The sequence below is a fragment of the Capsicum annuum genome, chromosome 9 (genome assembly GCF_002878395.1).
Source record: "Capsicum annuum cultivar UCD-10X-F1 chromosome 9, UCD10Xv1.1, whole genome shotgun sequence".
Taxonomy (NCBI): Eukaryota; Viridiplantae; Streptophyta; class Magnoliopsida; order Solanales; family Solanaceae; genus Capsicum; species Capsicum annuum.
The window spans coordinates 218,160,458-218,179,872 of NC_061119.1; the positions used below are offsets into that span (position 1 = coordinate 218,160,458).

General features: G+C 34.6%; 4 protein-coding genes across 5 annotated transcripts; 3 read left to right on the forward strand and 1 right to left on the reverse strand.

The window, feature by feature from the left end:
* The first annotated feature begins 5,274 nt into the window (after window positions 1–5,274).
* Window positions 5,275–6,929, forward strand: LOC107841820 (E3 ubiquitin ligase BIG BROTHER-related). The gene is made up of 7 exons (XM_016685668.2): window positions 5,275–5,415; window positions 5,673–5,769; window positions 5,863–5,906; window positions 6,045–6,089; window positions 6,164–6,285; window positions 6,484–6,592; window positions 6,686–6,929. Exons 1-7 carry the CDS (start codon window positions 5,353–5,355, stop codon window positions 6,740–6,742), a joined length of 537 nt encoding a protein of 178 aa, XP_016541154.1. The 5' UTR covers window positions 5,275–5,352; the 3' UTR covers window positions 6,743–6,929.
* A 292-nt stretch (window positions 6,930–7,221) lies between these two features.
* LOC107840854 (TMV resistance protein N) lies at window positions 7,222–12,508 on the forward strand. 2 transcript variants are annotated; one of them, XM_016684790.2, is made up of 6 exons: window positions 7,222–8,040; window positions 8,159–9,254; window positions 9,327–9,602; window positions 9,714–10,775; window positions 10,877–12,245; window positions 12,326–12,508. In XM_016684790.2, exons 1-5 carry the CDS (start codon window positions 7,553–7,555, stop codon window positions 11,384–11,386), a joined length of 3,432 nt encoding a protein of 1,143 aa, XP_016540276.2. In that variant the 5' UTR covers window positions 7,222–7,552; the 3' UTR covers window positions 11,387–12,245; window positions 12,326–12,508. The 2 variants fall into 2 exon arrangements, with proteins under 2 accessions (XP_016540276.2, XP_047252607.1); XM_047396651.1 differs by having other exon boundaries at window positions 7,229–8,040; window positions 9,339–9,602.
* LOC107841072 (disease resistance protein Roq1-like) lies at window positions 12,493–13,252 on the forward strand (the record flags this gene model as incomplete). The annotated part of the gene is made up of 1 exon (XM_047396408.1): window positions 12,493–13,252. A coding segment is annotated over one exon (594 nt), but the record flags the coding sequence as incomplete, so codon positions are not given.
* A 286-nt stretch (window positions 13,253–13,538) lies between these two features.
* On the reverse strand, window positions 13,539–19,293 carry LOC107841818 (oxysterol-binding protein-related protein 1B-like). The gene is made up of 9 exons (XM_047396652.1): window positions 18,847–19,293; window positions 17,953–18,160; window positions 17,218–17,642; window positions 16,988–17,143; window positions 15,377–15,544; window positions 15,156–15,296; window positions 14,843–15,055; window positions 14,613–14,726; window positions 13,539–14,376 (listed from the first exon to the last, which is right to left on the reverse strand). Exons 1-9 carry the CDS (start codon window positions 19,234–19,236, stop codon window positions 14,227–14,229), a joined length of 1,965 nt encoding a protein of 654 aa, XP_047252608.1. The 5' UTR covers window positions 19,237–19,293; the 3' UTR covers window positions 13,539–14,226.
* Between the last annotated feature and the right edge of the window lie 122 nt (window positions 19,294–19,415).

Consider the following 19,415-nt stretch of genomic DNA (forward strand, 5'->3'; position numbering starts at 1 on the left):
ACAATGACTCTAAAATAGAGTCCTACTGGAGTTCAACTATTCACAAAATTTAAGCTTATTAAAATTCAAATATATATTATTATATTATATCTAGGACTATGTAAAGTTAGTTTCTTATCAGCTAATTAACTCTGTCCGCAAGGGCATGGTTGAGTGGTTGGAGACCTGAATTGAATTTAGGATCTCTGTTTGCCTCTCAACCATGAACTCATCACACGAGGCTTGCCTAGCTAGTGCGATTTTGCAAAGTGCATGCACACAACCATATGCTCATTTGTCGCACTAGTAGATGTACGAAGTATATGTGGTTTTATAAAGGTACAATCTTTTTTTCAATCCTTCCTTAAAAACTCCCACCTTTTGCTTCAAACTTCCCGGTCTATATGCAATTGGAGAATCTTTTTATGGATTTAGAAATGGATATAGAGACTTCCACCGAAGAAAAAATCTGCTATTTTTTCATCCGGCGAACTCACAATCTTGCGATTAGAAATAAGTGATATTTATTATTCCAACAACTCTCTCTTACAATCAACTTAAATAAGTTGGTGATGCTATAATCAATCCCATAAAATGGATTACCAGGAATTCTTTTATATCCACTTACCATTTGAATAGTATTATTTTAGAAAGTAATCCAACAAAAATCTCATAGAGTGAAAAGTAACATCACCACAATAAATTGACCGACAATTACAGTATTTATTACTGTCAAATCTAGTCTAACTGCCCCCAAAGTCACGTGACTTCTGTACACATTTAATACTGATATCTAATTTTACAGTGTAAAAAAAAAAATATTAAAGTTTCCGTTACGTGAAGAATTCGAGTAAGACTTTACTATAAAGATCTATTGTACGCATTAAATAGGTATATAAATATCTAATTATAAATATGATAACTAAAATGAGCTGTGCGTTTGATAATAAAATCAAAACTCATAAGCTGATAAAACTACAATTTCGTTAATACAATTACAAGAACAAAGAAATTTGTGCTAAGTTTTATTGGCATTTGCTAACTTTCACCGATACAAATATTAAATACTCCATCATCAAGACTCGGATAAAATGAAAGTTGGACTTAAACCTCTCAATTCTTCATTGATTAGTAAGTTACATCCTTAAATATACTCTCATATTTTTTTTCTTATTGATTTTCTACTTGGTGTTTGTACACTCATATTAAAATCTAATTAAATTTGATTTGTGCATTGCAACGCTTCCAATAATTTAATTACCAGACAAATTTCCACAATCCTAGGAAAGATTTTTAGAATTCTCACTAGTGGTGATTTCCAATTGGAATATATACACATAACCAAACTTATAGGCTAGGTCAAGATCCTTGAAAATTTTTTCAATAAAGCATTATAGGGCCCAACAAAATAAAGAAGCAATAGCACTCCCTTATTTGTGGATGTAGAAAACAAAATGCAGTACCTATCTAAAAAACATTAAAAGAAATTAATTTATACACATGATAATATTAAAAAGTAAATATTTAATATACTCCTTCCGTCCCATTTTATCCATCCCAAATTTCTTAATTTAATATCTCATTTTACTTGTCCTATTTTACTTATTAAGACAAAATAATTTTTTTCCATTATACCCTTAGTGTAATTGATTACTCATTATTATTAGCATTCTTGAAAAGTGTTTCAAAAAAGAGTTCAATTAAAAATATAAATGGTGTTTTGGTATTAGTCATCCATCAATATTAAAACTAACAACAAGATACAATTAAGAGGGGCAAAATGGTAAAGCTACATTATCAATCATTGTTTTTTTAATAGCTGTGTTATTTCAATTTAAGACAGGTAAAATGGGACAAAGGAAGTAGTAAACTTAAATTCTTTCAAAAGCAAATGTGAAAAAACATATAACCTTTTTCTCTTGATGATCTCCTTTTTTTAAACTTTAGACCACAACACCCTAGTACTTTTTTTGTTGACCTGTCCATTTCCACACATATATATATGTACAAAATTACACAGTATACTATTTATGTTTATGCGTGTACATTTATGAAATAGTAGTCAAAGTTTACCTAGCTACTATCTTTTGTTTTCATGTACATCTGCATGTCACCCATGAAGGGTGTAGTAACAAAAAATTTATCTTAATAGTTGTGTGTTCTCTTTAATGAAACAAATTTTTAGATATTTCCATGTGCTTAGGTTGATCCATAAATAAAGTTCAAGCTCCAACGTGTTGAAAATATAACTAAATAATTAATAAGATTGCTTTCTTTAATCATTTGAGTTTTTAGATCAAATGATCATGCATTTAACAAAAATCACGTATGTTTAAATTTGAAATACAATTATCATCATTCACATGATACCCCAAAGAGAATCTTTTATACTCATAAGAATATTATAACATATTTAAAGTTATATGTTTAACTCCCTTCATTCCATTATGTTGCACAATTGGATCGAATTTAAGGAAAAGAAAAAAAAGATTTTCTTGTGTGGCTATAAATAATTTCATTAAATCGCCATGAAATCGGAACAAAAGAGTAGCAATTCTATTATCAATAATCATACAAATGTTATGTTATTTTCTAAGACCAAAAGTTTTAGAATTTCTTTAATTCCGTATTGATTTAAATTTTATTCACAGAAATTGAAAAATATTGAATATTTTTTTTTCTAATGAATTTTTGAATTGAATGAGAATATCACTGAATAATCATGACATAAAGAAATATAATAATGCTGCATATAATCACATTTATTAATTATTTTACAATGCATTTTTCACTACTAGAACTAGATGATATATATATATATATATATATAGGTACCGTGAGTGAAAGATTGAGCCATCCCCGCCAATATCACCACCGTCTTCCGCCGCCAGCCGCCAACCACCAACCACCAACCACCAACCACCAACCACCAACCACAAATCAAGAATCAATAACACAACAAATAATTAAAGGGAAAAAATGAGTAGGAAGGGGGAAAAAACAAGCCATTTGCATTGGCATTAACTATTACTAGTTTTTTTTTTACAAGAAGAAGTTGCTTGAACGATAAGCAGCCCTCACTTCCAACCTTTAAGTCTCCAAGGTAGCAAGAGGATGGAAGTTCCTAGAGAGGAGTTAAAAAAACTGTTGTTTTTTCCAAAATGAAAATCTACATGAACCTTCATCATCATGAAGAACATTCCTTTTAGTCTTGCTTGACTAAATTCCAACACCACAAAGAAAAAAAATTGAAAAAAGATTATTGTTGCAACCCATCTTCAAGAACTTGGAAATGTCTTTGCATTTTGTAGGTGCATATATATTTATGTTTGTTCTTTGCTCTCTAACTCCTTTTTACCTTTTTCCCACTTGGTTTCAAAAGGTTAAATAAATAAAAATAGATGCCATAAATGTGTAGTAAAGCACTAGTACTATATATATATATATATATAGTTCCTCCGTCTCAATTTCGAGATTCAAACAACTCTTTCTTTAATCATAATATTTCATATAAAAATATCTTGAACTGTTGATTATTGTGATGTATAATAGTTTTACTTACATTCCAGTTATGTAAATTTTATTTCAAACAATTTAAAAATTTTATGTCCTAATTCATTATCAAAATTAAATTATTTGACTCTCAAAATTCAAATTGTACCACATAAATTGATACAACTCATCAAAGGAGGAAAAAAATTAAAGAAGTTTTTTTTTTTTTTTTTTTTTTAAAGAAGCTTAGGAGATATGTAGGACTATTGACCTTTGTGTTTTCATAATGAAGGTGAGCAAATAAACATGAAATAATGAGTTGTTGTCATGTGTACTTGTCCCTTTTCACCTCACACTTCACTATTTTGTACCAAAAGTTCACTTAGCAGTTTTGCTACATTTGCACAAGCAATATCTCTCTTATTTTCTTTCCTTGTTTAGCCATCATAAATAAATATGTAGGCCTTTGGTCATTAAGTTGAGCAATTATTTATAATAATGTTAACAATTTTAGTTTCCACCAATAATGAATATGGTGGAATTCATGTAACTATTCCTTCATTTTAATTAGCGGTCCAAAATTTGAGTTCCGAGTCTCTAATTATCTTTAATTAGTACAAGACGTCTTTTTTCTTAAAATAAGATTTTTCGACACGAATTCGAATTAATCTGGATGTAACATATCATTTTACAGTTAACTAGATCAATATTATAGTAAATGCTAGGGAAAAAAGTCAGAAATATATATCTAAGCTTTGACGAAATTTGCTGTAACACGCCTCAGGGCTCTTATGATCCCCTCGACTATTTATTATTGTGTATTTATGACATATATTTGTTCAACTGGATCACAGCATACCCTCACGCGCTTAGCAAGCAGTGATCCATCTGGACAAATATATGCCACAAAAATACGATAATAAATAGTTAAGAGGGGTCATAGAACCCTCATAAAATTAAAGCATGTTACAATAAATTTTGCCAAAATTTAGATATATTTCTAACTCTTTTCCCTAAATGCTACTTAATAGAAGTTGTAAATGCTGGAGGATATCTATATTATAGAGTACAAATACTATATCTTTTCAAGAGAGGGGACCTGACTTTACTGACCAAACATGCATCAATTTCAAGGACTGCTTATTATGTATTTAATTAATTACTCTTTTTTGTTTCTGGTCTTAATTATTTCTCGTGACTATAATTAAACAAGAAAATGTACAGCACCCAATCCAAAAATATTTTGTACAATAAAAATAAAAACATTAATAGCGATCTCTCACTATGTCTCCGATGATCTATCGTGGTATATTAAATAGTTTCAAATTATTCTTAGTTATACATTTAGAGTGACGGTACATCAATGGAATAAATATTTAATGAAGATAAATTATATCTTAAGACATAAGTATACTAAGGAAGACAAAAATATAATATTAAAATTGGGTAAAAGTTGGACGAGTTGGTATATATGATTCATTATTTAGCATATTCCATATTAGATAGAATAGCCGTTCTTCCCCAGGCAATCAAGACAAGTCGAACTGAGTCAATTCTAATGTGAGGATCGTTGGATAAAAAATGGTTATTAATCCCACCAAGATATTTGGATTCTAAATTGATATGAAGTAGTAGCACACAAAGACAAACTTGAAAACAAGAATTAAAGAATATTGGAATCTTAGAAAATTAATTGAATGGAAATGCTTTTGGATTTTTTTTCTTTGCTTTGCATGAAAGTTTCTTAATACTTAAGTTAGCCTACAAATTCCTCCACATTTCTCATTATAACACCCTATTGAAGTCATTGTTTGGCTATCCAAAATTCCATAAATTATCTCAAAGATATACTATTAATTAATAATAATTTAGTCATTAATTATGGCTGATGAAGAACAAAGGAAGCCAACCACCAGAAGAACACCTCTTAGTCAAATAGATGAGGTACTATAATCTTGTCTTTAAAATTTAAATATTGTTGTATGTCGTGACAGAGTCAAATTTTTTACTACTAGGAATGAAAAGATAATTTATACGTTTCAAGAAAATTTAACATATGTACATATATACGTAAAAAGATTTATCTTTTGTTGAAAATGACTTGTTTTCTAATTAATTGCTTGATATTAAATTGCATGAGATTATAATTGTTTGTTGATAGAATTAATAATTTGCATGGGAATGAATGTGTGATTTTTCAGGATAGGGTACATATTATGTTATCTATGATTGAAAGTGAAAGTGAAGATGAGGAAATTACTGCCTCTGATGAAGAATTTCTAGATAGTGAGGTTCAAGGTAATTAATTAATTTACCCTTAATTTTTTCAAAATCATTTGGATAAATTATTCGAAAATTTGAAAATATTTTTTTTTTTTTTTGTGTGCGCAGATAATTTTGAATTAGAGTTCTACGAAGATGAGTACGACGACGAGGTCTCTTTCTAGCACACATACACACAGTAGAATTTGTGTATATCCATATACTTGATTATACGAATACTATACAGATACATATAGAGACTATACTATAAAGTTAATTATCATAACTGTGAATATTTTTTCCTTATATAGGATATGGAGGAAGATGATGTTGATCCAGATGAATTATCCTACGAGGTATATAAAATATGGTTATTTTTAATTTATGTATAGTACATGATATTTACTAAAGAAAATAAATATTGTTACAGGAATTAATTGCTTTAGGAGAATTTGTTGGAGTAGAGACCAGAGGCTTATCTGAATCAGAAATTAGCAAATCCTTGCATTCTTCTACATTTCAATCCAATAATTCCAAGACTCTTATTGACAAGTAAGTAGTATGAAAATTATAAATTTCCTCGACCCCGTGTATAGTGCGAGCTTGAGTGCATCGAGTTGTCCTTTAAGACGCGATTATTAAGATTTGAACTCGTCATACAACCATTTAAAGGAAAGCGCTTCGTACCAAAATGGTGTTTAGACTGAATAATTTATAATAGAAAGTGAATATTTTTGGATGAATATATAGGTGTGTGGTGTGTCAATTGGAATATGAAGAAGGAGAGAAGCTAGTAGCACTTCCATGTGATCATTCTTACCATTCAAATTGTATTAAAAAATGGCTTCAAATAAAGAAGGTAATTTAATTGCTAATTAAGTTCTCTCATTTACATTTTTTTGCCTATATATATTTTATTGATGTTCATACTTTTCTATATTTTTCTTTACAGGTTTGTCCCATATGTAATGATGAGGTCTCATCCACTAATGTCGTCAAGGATTTATAGCTCTATGAAAATTGTATTAAACCAAATTATTGTATTCAAATCAGTTAAAGATTTATTGAATATGTAAAGGAAAATGCACAAATTTTTCATTAAACATATTCTACTGACATAAATTCTATTTGAATTGAGGTGTATGGCCTTCATATTCTCTATTTATAAATGTATGTCTATTGAGTATCTTTGTATATGAACTTTCACTCTTCTCAGAAAACAAACTACTACTTTCATTTATTCATTTATATAAGTTGTCAATGACGCACTCTTACAACTCCACTAAATTTCATTTTGTCAACGGAAAATCATATTACATAGTAGGTACGTACCTATCAACTACAGAGTTAGTGATATCAAATTGAATAATATTGCAAATCCTTATCAGTGGAAACTTAAAATATTACAGAGTAGGTATCCATCAATGGAAACTTGAAATATATATATATATATATATATATATGAATGTGAAGTTACTTAACAGATTCATTTGTAGATGGTTTTCGACGACAATGTCTACTTCTTTTATTGGGTCATGACCACAGACTTTCTAAACTTTTACCATATATTTTCGTGGAAGAAGAGTTGCTCTAATGTCAAATAATGATGTCGCCTTCTCTAACGTTGTATTTGTTCCCACATAGTGGGGTCTAAGTCATCACCTGCATATATAAATTAATACAAGCTACTGTTTAGGTCTACTTTCATTGTGATGGATTGATTGGTTGATTTAGTACTAATTTCCTTTCTAGCATCTTGTTTTATTGCCTTGCAGTTGCAAAGTTTTGGTTTGATAATTTACTTTTTCAGCCACAAAAAATGAATCAGAAAAGCTCATTCCTTCCATCCCCAGAAATTATTCAATGGAGTTATGATGTTTTCTTAAGTTTTAGAGGTGAAGATGTACGCAAAACATTTGTTGACCATCTGTACATTGCTCTGCAACTGAAGGGAATCAACTCCTTCAAAGATGACGAGAAACTTGAGAGAGGCAAGTCCATTTCACCGGACCTTGTGAGAGCGATCGAAGAATCAAGGATTGCGCTGATCGTGTTCTCCAAAAACTATGCAAATTCGACATGGTGTTTAGATGAATTAACGAAGATCATGGAATGCAACAAACAAAAAGGACAAATTGTCCTTCCGGTATTCTACGATGTTGATCCATCAACGGTGAGGAAACAAAAGCACAGCTATGGAGAAGCATTTGGCAAACATGAAGATCGTTTCAAGGTGCAAAAATGGAGGGCAGCCCTGGAGGAAGCAGCTAATTTATCTGGCTGGGATTTGCCAAATACTGCCGATGCGTAAGTATATTATCTTTGTTTAAAGCCAGACTCATCGTGATATGTTAATAAGTTACTCTAAATACTTAATTTGTTTCTACTATCCAATAAACATATGTTTGACTTTTGTGGTATGTAGACATGAAGCTAGAGTCATAAAGAAAATTGTGACAGATATAATGGCTAGATTGGGTGGGCAGAGAGATGCAAGCAATGCTGAAAATCTTGTCGGAATGGAGTCACACATGAACAAAGTATATAAAATGCTTGGTGTCGAGTCTGGTGGAGTTCGCTTCCTTGGAATATTGGGAATGAGCGGAGTGGGGAAGACGACTCTAGCGAGAGTTATTTATGAGAATATTCGGAGTGAATTTGAAGGTGCATGTTTTCTTCATGAAGTCAGGGACCGTTCATCAAAACATGGCCTAGAGAGCTTGCAAGAGATACTTCTTTCTGAAATCCTTGTTGTAAAAAAACTAAGGATCAACGATTCGTTTGAAGGGGCCAATATGCAAAAACTAAGACTACGGTACAAAAAGATTCTTCTTGTTCTTGATGATGTTGATCACATGGATCAGTTAGACGCTTTAGCCAGGGAACGTGAATGGTTTGGTCCCGGAAGTAGAGTCATCATAACAACCAAGGACAAACACTTGCTTGTTAAGTACGAGGTTGAAAAGATATACAGACTGAGAACTTTAAATTACGACGAAAGTTTTCAACTGTTTAAACAACATGCTTTCAAGAAGAACCACCCCACCAAGGAATTTGCTGATCTGTCAGCTCAAGTGATAAAGCATACTGGTGGACTCCCCTTAGCTCTTAAAGTTCTGGGCAGTTTCTTGTATGGAAGAGGTTTGGCAGAATGGACAAGTGAAGTGGAGCGTTTGATACAAATCCCAGAAAATGAAATTTTGAAGAAACTCGAACCAAGTTTCACTGGTCTCCACAATATTGAGCAAAAGATATTCTTAGACATTGCGTGCTTCTTTTCAGGGAAAAAGAAAGATTCAGTGATCAGAATACTTGAGAGTTTTCATTTTAGCCCTGTCATTGGTATAAAAGTTCTCATGGAGAAATCTTTGATCACTATACTAGACGGTCGCATTATAATGCACCAATTGATACAAGAAATGGGCTGGCACATTGTTCGTGGAGAAGATTCTTACGATCCAAGAATATATAGTAGGTTGTGGAATTGCGAAGATATTTCTCCTGTACTTGAAAGAAATTTGGTATGTAGTCACGATCATATGACTTATATTATTTTCCTTTTCTCATTAACCATTAATGTTTTTGCTTGTTAGGGCACTGAAAAGATTGAAGGCATATCATTGCACCTGACTAATGAAGAACAAGTGAATATTAGTCACACGGCTTTCATGCAGATGGCCAGGCTAAGGTTTCTCAAGTTCCGGAATGCCTATGTTTGCCAGGGCCCTGATTTTCTTCCTGATGAGCTAAGGTGGCTTGATTGGCACGGATATCCTTCCAAAAGTCTGCCAATTAGCTTTCAGGGAAAACAACTTGTTAGTTTGAAATTGAAACATAGCCGCATCATACAACTTTGGAAAACTTCCAAGGTTTGTTGTATCTGCTATAGTTTTTTCCTACTGGTTGGTTGGATCGATTTAAATATAGCTGTTTATTCAATTTACTAACCTAGAGTCTTTCTACTTTGGTCTTTGTGACAGATTCTAGGCAATCTGAAGTACCTTAACCTTGGCCATTCGCAGAAGCTAATAAGGACACCAGATTTTTCAGGTACCCCTAATCTTGAAAGACTGGTTCTCGAAGATTGCTCAAGTTTGGTAGAATTCAAATTTTCTGTTGGAGATCTTGGAAAGCTAGTCTTGCTGAACCTGAAGAACTGCAGAAATTTAAAGACCCTACCAAAGAGTTTTCGACTAGAAAAGCTTGAAATTCTCATTCTTTCGGGTTGCTCAAAGCTAAAAAATTTCCCAGAAATAGAAGGGAAAATGCATCGCTTAACAGAACTGTATTTAGGAGCGACTGCTTTGAGTGAACTGCCTTCATCAATTGAGAACCTGTCCGGAGTTAGTGTCATAAGTCTAAGCTGCTGCAAGCGAATTGAGAGTCTTCCTAGCAGTATTCTTAGGTTGAAGTGTCTGAAAACACTTGATGTGTCCGGATGCTCAAAACTTAAAAATTTACCAAATGACTTGGGACATTTAGTTGATTTGGAGGAGCTCCACTGCTCTCACACCGCCATCCGAACAATTCCATCCTCTATTTCACTTCTAAAAAACCTTAAGTGCTTATCTCTCCGTGGATGTAATGCTTTGGGTTCACGAGTAAGTAGCTCAAGCCATGTCCAGACGTCTCTGGGTGTAAATTTTCAGAATTTGTCGGGTCTTTCTTCATTGATCACGCTGGATGTTAGTGACTGTAACATTTCAGACGGAGGCATTTTATGTGATCTTGGATTATTACAGTCTTTGAAGGAATTGAATCTCGATGGTAACAATTTTTCCAATATTCCAGCTGAAAGCATAAGTGGTCTCACTCGACTTAAAGCCCTTGCATTGGTTGGTTGTAGTAGGCTTGAGAGTTTCCCGGAACTACCTCCAAGTATAAGAGAGCTATATGCTGATGAGTGCACATCTTTGATGAGCATTGATCAATTAACCAAATATCCAATGTTGCATGAAGTTTCCATCACAAATTGTCATCAGCTTGTAAAAAATAAACAGAATGCCTCTATGCTTGATTCCTTGTTGAATCATATGCTCAAGGTAAGCAACTATTTATGCTTCCAAGCTAAACTTTACCCACATGAAAAAACAAAAAATGAGTAATAACATAATACTTAACATTCTTTTCATGGCGCGTGCAGGGAGTATACTGGAATCGCAGTTTTAGTTTGTTCATCTCTGGTGTTGAGATTCCCGAGTGGTTTACATACAAGAACTCTGGAAGTGATTCAATCTCAGTGGCCTTGCCCAAAAATTGGTACACACCCACATTCAGGGGGTTTGCTATTTGTGTTGTTTATGACCTGATGACTCCTTGCAAAGTTTATTATACCAGATGCCTAAAAACTTTCCAAGGACTTGCGATGTGGTTTAGGCCCAAAGGTCATGATGGTTTGTACGATGAATTATCCGCATGTGTCGGCGTAATAGGAAGTGAAAAACCTGTGGGTTCAGGTAACACTTTCCCGGCCCTGGTACCACTTTTTCGGCATTGGTCGTTCTACACTTATAGAGATTACAATCCTAATAACTTCATTCAGCTTGAGTTTGGGGTCTGTCTTTCAATTCATAAGGATGTGGTGACCAAAGGTTTGGGAGTGCGCCTATTGTATGAGAACAGTACCCGAAAGATTCAAGAGGAAAACAATTGATGGGCAAAGTTTTCTTCGGGAAATGACATATGAATAGTAGTAAAAGTCATATATCTTCAATTGGCTCATGCTCAAATTTGTTCAAAACTTTATAATTAGTGGATTTTGTTCTTACTGCTTGTTTCATTGTTTTTTTTTTTTTTTTGTAAATTAAACAAATACTGTTGTTGATTACCATATCCAAAAGGTTTTTGATGTTCTCCATCTTCAATGGGAAAACAACTGCCATACTGCTAGATCTGTTCTCCATTCTTTCAACTGCCTGAATCGCTCTGGAACCGAACAGGATTGGACAAGCGCATGATGAAGTTTGACGCCAATTTAGGTTCTCCATGAAGCTCATCCATCTAATTAAAAACAAATACATTAGCGACAAAATAATGAAACTCACCTTAAGAGCTCTTCGAAATTTTTCACTTAGAACACGAGTGGACAAATCAGGCGATAGCCCTTGCACACCAGTACAGGCTTTCCAGCTCAACTTCTGCACTGGTATTTGAGAAGTTGGTAATTGCTATTCAGAGTCTTCGAAAACTTCCCCATCATCAGAAAGCTCATCAAAAGCTCGAACATCAAGCTGATAGCGGAGGAGTCCTCCAATGCCACCAAAACTTCGGAAAAACTGAGATCCTTCTTTCGACTTGTTGGTGACAAATTCCAGACTGCAACCAAATCTCCTGTACTCATTAGCAAACCACTCAAGCAGTGACAGCTTTTCCTGAACCTCTAATTCGGCATTTGCAGCAGGATCATGGAAACGGGCTGGCACATTGTTCGTCGTGAAGCTTTCAATGATCCAAGAATATATAGTAGGTTGTGGAAACAGGAAGACGTTTCTGTGGTACTTGAAAGAAATTCGGTACGTATTTGCAAGCATGTGACTTGGTATATTCTTTTCCTTTAAGTTTCTCATCCTCCTTCTATCTTCTTGCTTATTAGGGAACTGAAAAGATCGAAGGCATATCGTTGAACTTGACTAGTAAAGAACAAGTGAAGGTTAGTCGCGCGGCTTTCATGCAGATGACCAGACTAAGATTTCTCAAATTCCAAAATGCATATGTTCGCCAGGGTCCTGATTTTCTTCCTGATGAATTGAGGTGGCTTGATTGGCATGGATTTCCTTCAAAAAGTCTGCAATTAGCTTTCAAGGAGAACAACTTGTTGCTTTGAAATTGAAAAGTAGTTGTATTATACAACTTTGGGATACCTATAAGGCTCTAGGAAGGTTGAAGTATATTAACCTTAGACATTCACAGAAGCTAGTAAGGACTCCAGATTTTTCGGATACCCCTAATCTTGAAAGACTGGTTTTCGAAGAGTGCACAAGTTTGGTCGAAATCAATTTTTCTGTTGGAGATCTTGGAAGGCTAGTCTTTCTGAACCTGAAGAACTGCAGAAATTTAATGACCCTGCCAGAGAGCATTCAATTGGAAAAGCTTGAGGTTTTTATCTTATCAGGCTGCTCAAAACTCAAATCATTTCCAGAAATAGAAGGCAAAATGAATTGTTTAACAGAACTGTATTTGGAAGCGACTGCTTTGAGTGAACTGCCCGCATCAATTGAAAACCTGTCGAGAGTTAGCGTGATAAATCTAAGCTATTGCAAGCGTCTTGAGAGTCTTCCAAGAAGTATTTACAGGTTGAAATGTCTGAAAACACTTGATGTGTCCTGTGCTTGTGTGTTATTAAAATCAAGTTAAAAGTATCATTCACTTTCTGAAAAAACATACAGGTAAAAGCTCAAGTCATTTTGTGCTACTCATGCAGTGGATCCATAGACAATAGAAGATTAGAAATACCAAAAAAAAAGACAGTAAGTATATGGTCTATATCTGGTAGCTAGCCTGATTTTCCAAAACATTGGGTTGCAAGCTCTGACGGATCCAGGATTTTGAATTTATTCGCTCCTACAACGACCTGTCATATATTCATAGATACTTAGTAAATTATTGGTTTCACCTGTAACCAACCTTCTAGATATGCACCTAAAGCTGACATATGCAACTTGTCAAGTATCGCGCCATAAAAGTTCTAAAATCAAGAGGTAAAACAGAAGTAATGTTGGCAAAGTGCTAAGCAGGAAAACTCAAGATTCATTGGAAATTAAAATTCTTTAGTAGTAAAGTTTGTAGAATAGATAAAGAAAGACGTTACAGCACAGAACAATACTTCTTTGAATTTAAAGGAAGATTGGGGCATATACAATATGATGGACTTGAAAAACCTAAAAAGAAGAACAAAAGAAACTTTCTACAAAAGAAAATAATATTATACTAGTAAAAGGCAAAACAAGCCTCTTTTTTTTGACTCTAGTGTTCGAGCCAACTTGCACACACCACGACTATTCCATGGGATAACTGCTACTTCCCAACAACACAAATACCGGATAACTCTATCCATGAAAACTTGAACGGATGGATATAGAAATCATCTCTAGCATTTTGACATCTAATAATTCTAAGTGAGTCTAAAGAACAGAACAATGCTTCCTTGAATTTCAAGGAGGATTTGGGGCATATACAATACGATGGACTTGTAAAACCTAAAAAGAAAGAATAAGATAAACTATCTACGAAACAGAAAATAATATAGTACAAGTAGAAGGCAAAAACAACTGTTTTCTTCTCCTTCCAGCTGAATCACGTCCAACTTATGCTGCTCGAACTCTTTAAAAATGATGCATATTTGGAGGATCCAACAAGGCTGCGACATCAATTTTGGAGATTCCAGTAACATAGTCTCCAACTCAATATGACTGTATCCATTTACATCTTATCTTAATTCATATCCCCTTTTGCCTGTCCAATATTGCATAGAAGTTGCAAAAGGACTAAAAGAAGTCAAGTTTCTTCAGAAAAAATATGTGGACATGATTTCCATTTACCAGTTTCTCTAGCTTCCCAGTATCCTCCTCTATACTCATATATGTCACTACCTTTTGGCTTTCTAAACCACCTTGGTTTCCAGCCTTTTTCCTGCATTTGTGATGCCTGCATGACAACACCTCTTATATTATCAGAAGCGCCTTTGATAAATTTTGGTTTGCCATTTAAAGACAATTAATGTTCTCACTCAGTCGTGAAGAGAGCAAAAAAGGAACTATATTGAAGTTGTGCATGAAATGCTTAACTATCAGCTTGTAACTATGATTGATACATTCAATTTAAACCAAAAGACCTAATGAGTCAAAGATAAGATTAGTATTCATGAAACTAGCCAATGTCACCTGGCGTTGCTTCTGTTCTAGGCGTAACTTTTCTGAGTTAGCGATTTCATATTTTCCATTTTCAAGAAATCGTTGATCAGGTCTAAGCCTTGAATCTGTCGGAGGCAACTTTTCCTGTTTACAGAAGTAATGGAAGTAAGCATATGTACTGCAACACAAAAGAAGAGCGTAAATAGGTTTTGCATAAACCAGAAGTATCGGTTACAGAAAGGACTATACATTATAGGTACCTCAAGATCTGGAGAGAGCTCATTAAGAGTGATTGAGAAATGTGTAAAGTTGTACTTTGTTTGAAAATTTGATGGTTTGCTCTTCTTCCAAAGCAAAAATGCCATATCTTGGCCTGAATCCATCGATGAATTAGAGTAGTGCAAACTTTCATCCCATTTTCCCAACACAGTTGCTACTGTTCTTCCACTCCTATCTTGTACAACTCCATGAACCTGCTAAAACCATTAGACATCGACTAAAAGTTAGCACATCGTTTTGAATTGAATTAGCCGGCATGAAGAAACAAACACCGATTATGTGGAGGTACTGAACCTGGTGTGGATTTCTATTCATAAGGGACTGCTTCTTGAATTTAACTTTGCAGGAGTAGCCACTGCTTCCTTGGATATGCATCGTACCATAGTGCTCGCAATAGACTTCCCCTAAAATGAGGTTGTAGATGGAAGTTGTTACCTGATAATATACGTTACACAGTTCAGCAAGCATGATAGAAGTGGTCGCAGTGTTTGTCATCATTGTAACATTACACTTACCTTGCTCCATTGGAATACTTCTCCATCATCAAACTCTAAGTTAAGGACACCAACTGGATCAAGTTGAATTGATGGACCCCAAAATTTACTTTTTAAATTGGTATCTCCCCACATCTTCCAACCGCGGCCTTCACAGTAACATGCAAGAATCAAGGGGTGATGACTTACCTATGTCGAAAAAAAGAGTGTTTCATTGAATGGTAATGTCATTTTGTAGCGAAAACAAGAGTTTAGAAAAATTATAATTCATGCATAGCGTTTAGTTAAAGAATGGTTGTTAGCTTGAAATTAAATGATCAAATGGTTGTTAGCTTGAAATTAAATGATCAAAATATGTTGCTAAAACAAGAGTTTAGAAAAATTATAATTCATGCATAGCGTTTAGTTAAAGAATGGTTGTTAGCTTGAAATTACAACAACAACAAACCCAGTGTATTCCCACCTGGTGGGGTCTGGGGGTAGGATGTACGCAGTCCATACCTCTACCTCTGAAGAAGTAGAAAGGCTGTTTCCGATAGACCCCCGGCTCGAGACACGCGGTACCACACAAACACATAGTAAAGCACAGCACAAGGTTACAAGGTTACAAGATTACATAACATAAATACGGCACCCATAAGTAATATAAAACAGAGGAAAGCACACAGCTTCATAATAAAACATGGGACACGGACTCCTAACAGGAATAAACCCTCACCAAGTAGTTCCCTATACCAGCGACTCAGACTGGCCCTAGTCCATTGCCCTGATTCCCGTCCTCCAGACCTTCCTATCTAGGGTCATGTCCTCGGTGAGCTGTAACTGCTCCATATCTCGCCTAATCACCTCACCCCAGTACTTCTTCGGCCTACCCCTACCCCGCTTAAAACCATCCAACGCTAGTCTCTCACACCTACGGACCGGGGCATCCACGCCCCTCCTCTTCACGTGTCCGAACCATCTCAATCGGGCTTCCCGCATCTTGCACTCCACTGGTGGTGTCACACCAACCTTCTCCCGGATGTTCTCATTCCGAACTCTATCCCCTCTAGTCAGCCCACACATCCAGCGCAACATCCGCATTTCTGCCACCCTCATCTTTTGGATGTGGTCAACACTCCGCTCCATACGCTCCATACAATATGTTGCTGAAAATCCATGAGATCAGATGCACAACTGCATGAAGAAATTACAACTATTTCCTGCTGCTACTAGAGTAGCTAAGTACGTCTCAATAAAATTAGTGGTTTAAATCCAAAATTTAATCAGAGATTTTAAAAATATACATATACATTATAACTAAAATGTTAATGTTGCATTTTTGTTGTTTTTAGCGTAGTATTATATGATACAAAGTACTATTATTGTTTATAATAGTAAAGATTGATTCAAGTTAATAAGACGTTAACCATGCGTTTTCAATACATTACCTTGGATGTTATTGTAAACATACTATTTATTATTATAAAGATTTGAGTAGTTTAATTCAAAGTTTTAAAATATTTCTATTGAATGATGGTAGTATTTTTTTTTACGATACTCAATATTGTCAAAAAGAAAAGAAAATTAACAATTAAATTTTTTTGAGGCCTTGAGATTTTGCGGGCCTAAAGCAAATGCTAGAAAGAGTACCTTCTCTGAGATGAAACGCAGTCCCTTGTCTGGGTAATTGGCTTCATATGTCTCACCCAATAATGGATTAAATGGCTTAAATTTTCTACCATCCGTGCAAGCATATCCAGATACAGCAAATGCTGCAACATTAAGCATCCTCATAAGGCCATTTCCCTACAAAAAATCACATCTTAAAAACCAAAGTGGAAAACGTTAAGAGTCCAATATAGATCATAGCTTATTCTTACAGTTCTCCCCCATTCATATGCTTGATCAAGAAGGTACGAGTACTCAAAATCTTCAAAACATTTCTGCAAAGAAGAGAGGGGTTCGTTGAAGTACACAGGAAGACACACTTTAGTTAGATCCTTCCCGATATTATCTTTGATAATCGACCAAAGGCTAATTCCCTTCTCCTGTTCAACTGGATCGGGCAATTTCTCTCTTCGTTCTACGTAAGGATAGTCACATTCAACAAATCTCATAAAAGTACTAAGACCATCTTCAGATGGATGAACCTCCTCATTATCAGAATCAAAAGATGAGCCATCATCATAACACTTGGCACTTCTCAAGGAACTCGACGAAAGACAATCTTCAGCATCAAAATATAAGTTCTCATCAGTTTCCTCCTGCCTATAACGCTCTTCATCCAATCTGCTTGTGTTTCCTCCTGGAAATACCAAATTTGTTAGAGAACTTTTTCGACCTAGTACAGGCAGCAAGTTAAACAAAGCGAAACACGAAAAATGGAAAATGTGAACTTTAAGGTTGCGAAGAACTTATGAAAAAAATACTTCGCTCATCATTACTTAATCGTCAAAACCAATTCCTGTACTACTATTTTCAATGTCGCTTGCTCGAGTATCCAAGTTTTCAAGCATTGCACTTATAACAAGCTCTTAAACCATGCGAACTAGGCAAAGAAAATGAACAGCAATACAATAATGGCTCTAGTTTGATGAAAACTTCATGAAATTAACCTTTCATCTCGCTTTCTCGAGTTGCAGCCTTGTTGATTCTAGTCATATGAATAAAATCACTTGTAAAATATGTCTTCTTTGCTGCAAACAATCCTTCCAACCATATTAACCTATCCTCCTTCGACTCTGCCCTCAATTGCAGCTTCTTCTTCCCATTAAGTATCAAAAACCTCCGATCATCTGAACAACTTCCCATTACTGATGAGTCCTATATAGACATTACTGTTAAATCGAATATCCAACACAAAATCAAAAACAATATTACTAATAAAAACATGATCTTAGCAGACAATGTTGCTAATTAGAACGTACAAATTAAATCCCTTTCTATTAACTTATATGATCACATTCTTATACAACTTCTTAGTCAAAAAAAAATTGTGACTTACCAATCCTCCATTTTATGAGGCTCAACCGTCTGTTCCAAAAGATAATGACACGTTTCTATATTTAAAAACTCTAAACTTGTCATATATTTCCCCATAAAGAACATGTTTGTGTGGTTGTATAAATATCATTAATTATACAACACTACCTATTAAGGTTCAAAGGCAGCTCGGTGCACAAAGTATCCCGCATTCACACAGGTCCATATTATGGAAGGGCTGCATCCCAAGGGGTATAATGTAGACAACTTAATCTAATACAAGCATTTAGTGACTGTTTTCACAACTCGAACGTGTTGTCGATCTCACGGAGACAACTCTATCATTGCTCTAAGGCTCGTCTTCAACATTACAAATTAAGGACACTTTTCATATATGTGTCAAACGTCTTTCTTTCTTTAACAAATCCTATTCAAATAAGAACCAAAATTTGATGTTTGAACCTTGTATACCAAAATCTAGAAAGCACAATACATTTTCAAAGGAACATTATCATATAATTATTCACCTTGAGATGGATTTCACGTGATGGTTTTCGAGGGAGGAATTGAGAAGATGGAGTCGTCGTTTTATATAAGTTGATCAAACGAAATGATTTTTTCCCTATGACTCTAAAGCCATTATTCTCTATTTCTGAATTAAACACAATCTTATTGTGTCCATGAATTTTGTAGTACAAAAGCACACCATCATGAAGAACAAACCAACGCGGCCGCCATCCCTTACCAAAATTTACCCATTTGTATAAAATTCCACAAATTCCATCCCCGGATATTTCAACATTTCTGTTGTTGTGTAGTTTGGAGGAACGTTTTGCTGGAGGATGATGTCGTACAACCACCGTGTTCTTGTCAGCCACGGAGGTCACACAACACGGAAAATGCATCAGTTTTTGCATTAATCGTCAAATGTATGTTCTTCTGCATGAAAAAAATCTCAACAGAGGAAAAAAAATATGATCAAGTTAACTAAAGTTGTTCTATAGGGGAAGTTTTGCCGCGAAAATAGGTGATTTTTAAATAATGAACGATTAGGAGTAATTAACTGAATATCCTAATATCTTGTACTCTTAAATTA

Bases quoted from the DNA above. Each gene is read 5' to 3' on its own strand.
- LOC107841820 (XM_016685668.2), top strand. From the start codon at position 5,353: ATGGCTGATGAAGAACAAAGGAAGCCAACCACCAGAAGAACACCTCTT. The intron at 5,770-5,862 runs GTAATTAATTAA...TTGTGTGCGCAG, and splicing joins TCTAGATAGTGAGGTTCAAG to ATAATTTTGAATTAGAGTTC. The intron at 6,593-6,685 runs GTAATTTAATTG...TTTTCTTTACAG, and splicing joins AATGGCTTCAAATAAAGAAG to GTTTGTCCCATATGTAATGA.
- LOC107840854 (XM_016684790.2), top strand. From the start codon at position 7,553: ATGAATCAGAAAAGCTCATTCCTTCCATCCCCAGAAATTATTCAATGG. The intron at 8,041-8,158 runs GTAAGTATATTA...TGTGGTATGTAG, and splicing joins TTGCCAAATACTGCCGATGC to ACATGAAGCTAGAGTCATAA. The intron at 9,603-9,713 runs GTTTGTTGTATC...TCTTTGTGACAG, and splicing joins AACTTTGGAAAACTTCCAAG to ATTCTAGGCAATCTGAAGTA.
- LOC107841818 (XM_047396652.1), bottom strand. From the start codon at position 19,236: ATGCAAAAACTGATGCATTTTCCGTGTTGTGTGACCTCCGTGGCTGAC. The intron at 17,144-17,217 runs GTAAGAATAAGC...GATTTTTTGTAG, and splicing joins CATATGAATGGGGGAGAACT to GGAAATGGCCTTATGAGGAT. The intron at 14,377-14,612 runs GTGACATTGGCT...GTTGTCATGCAG, and splicing joins TAGAACAGAAGCAACGCCAG to GCATCACAAATGCAGGAAAA.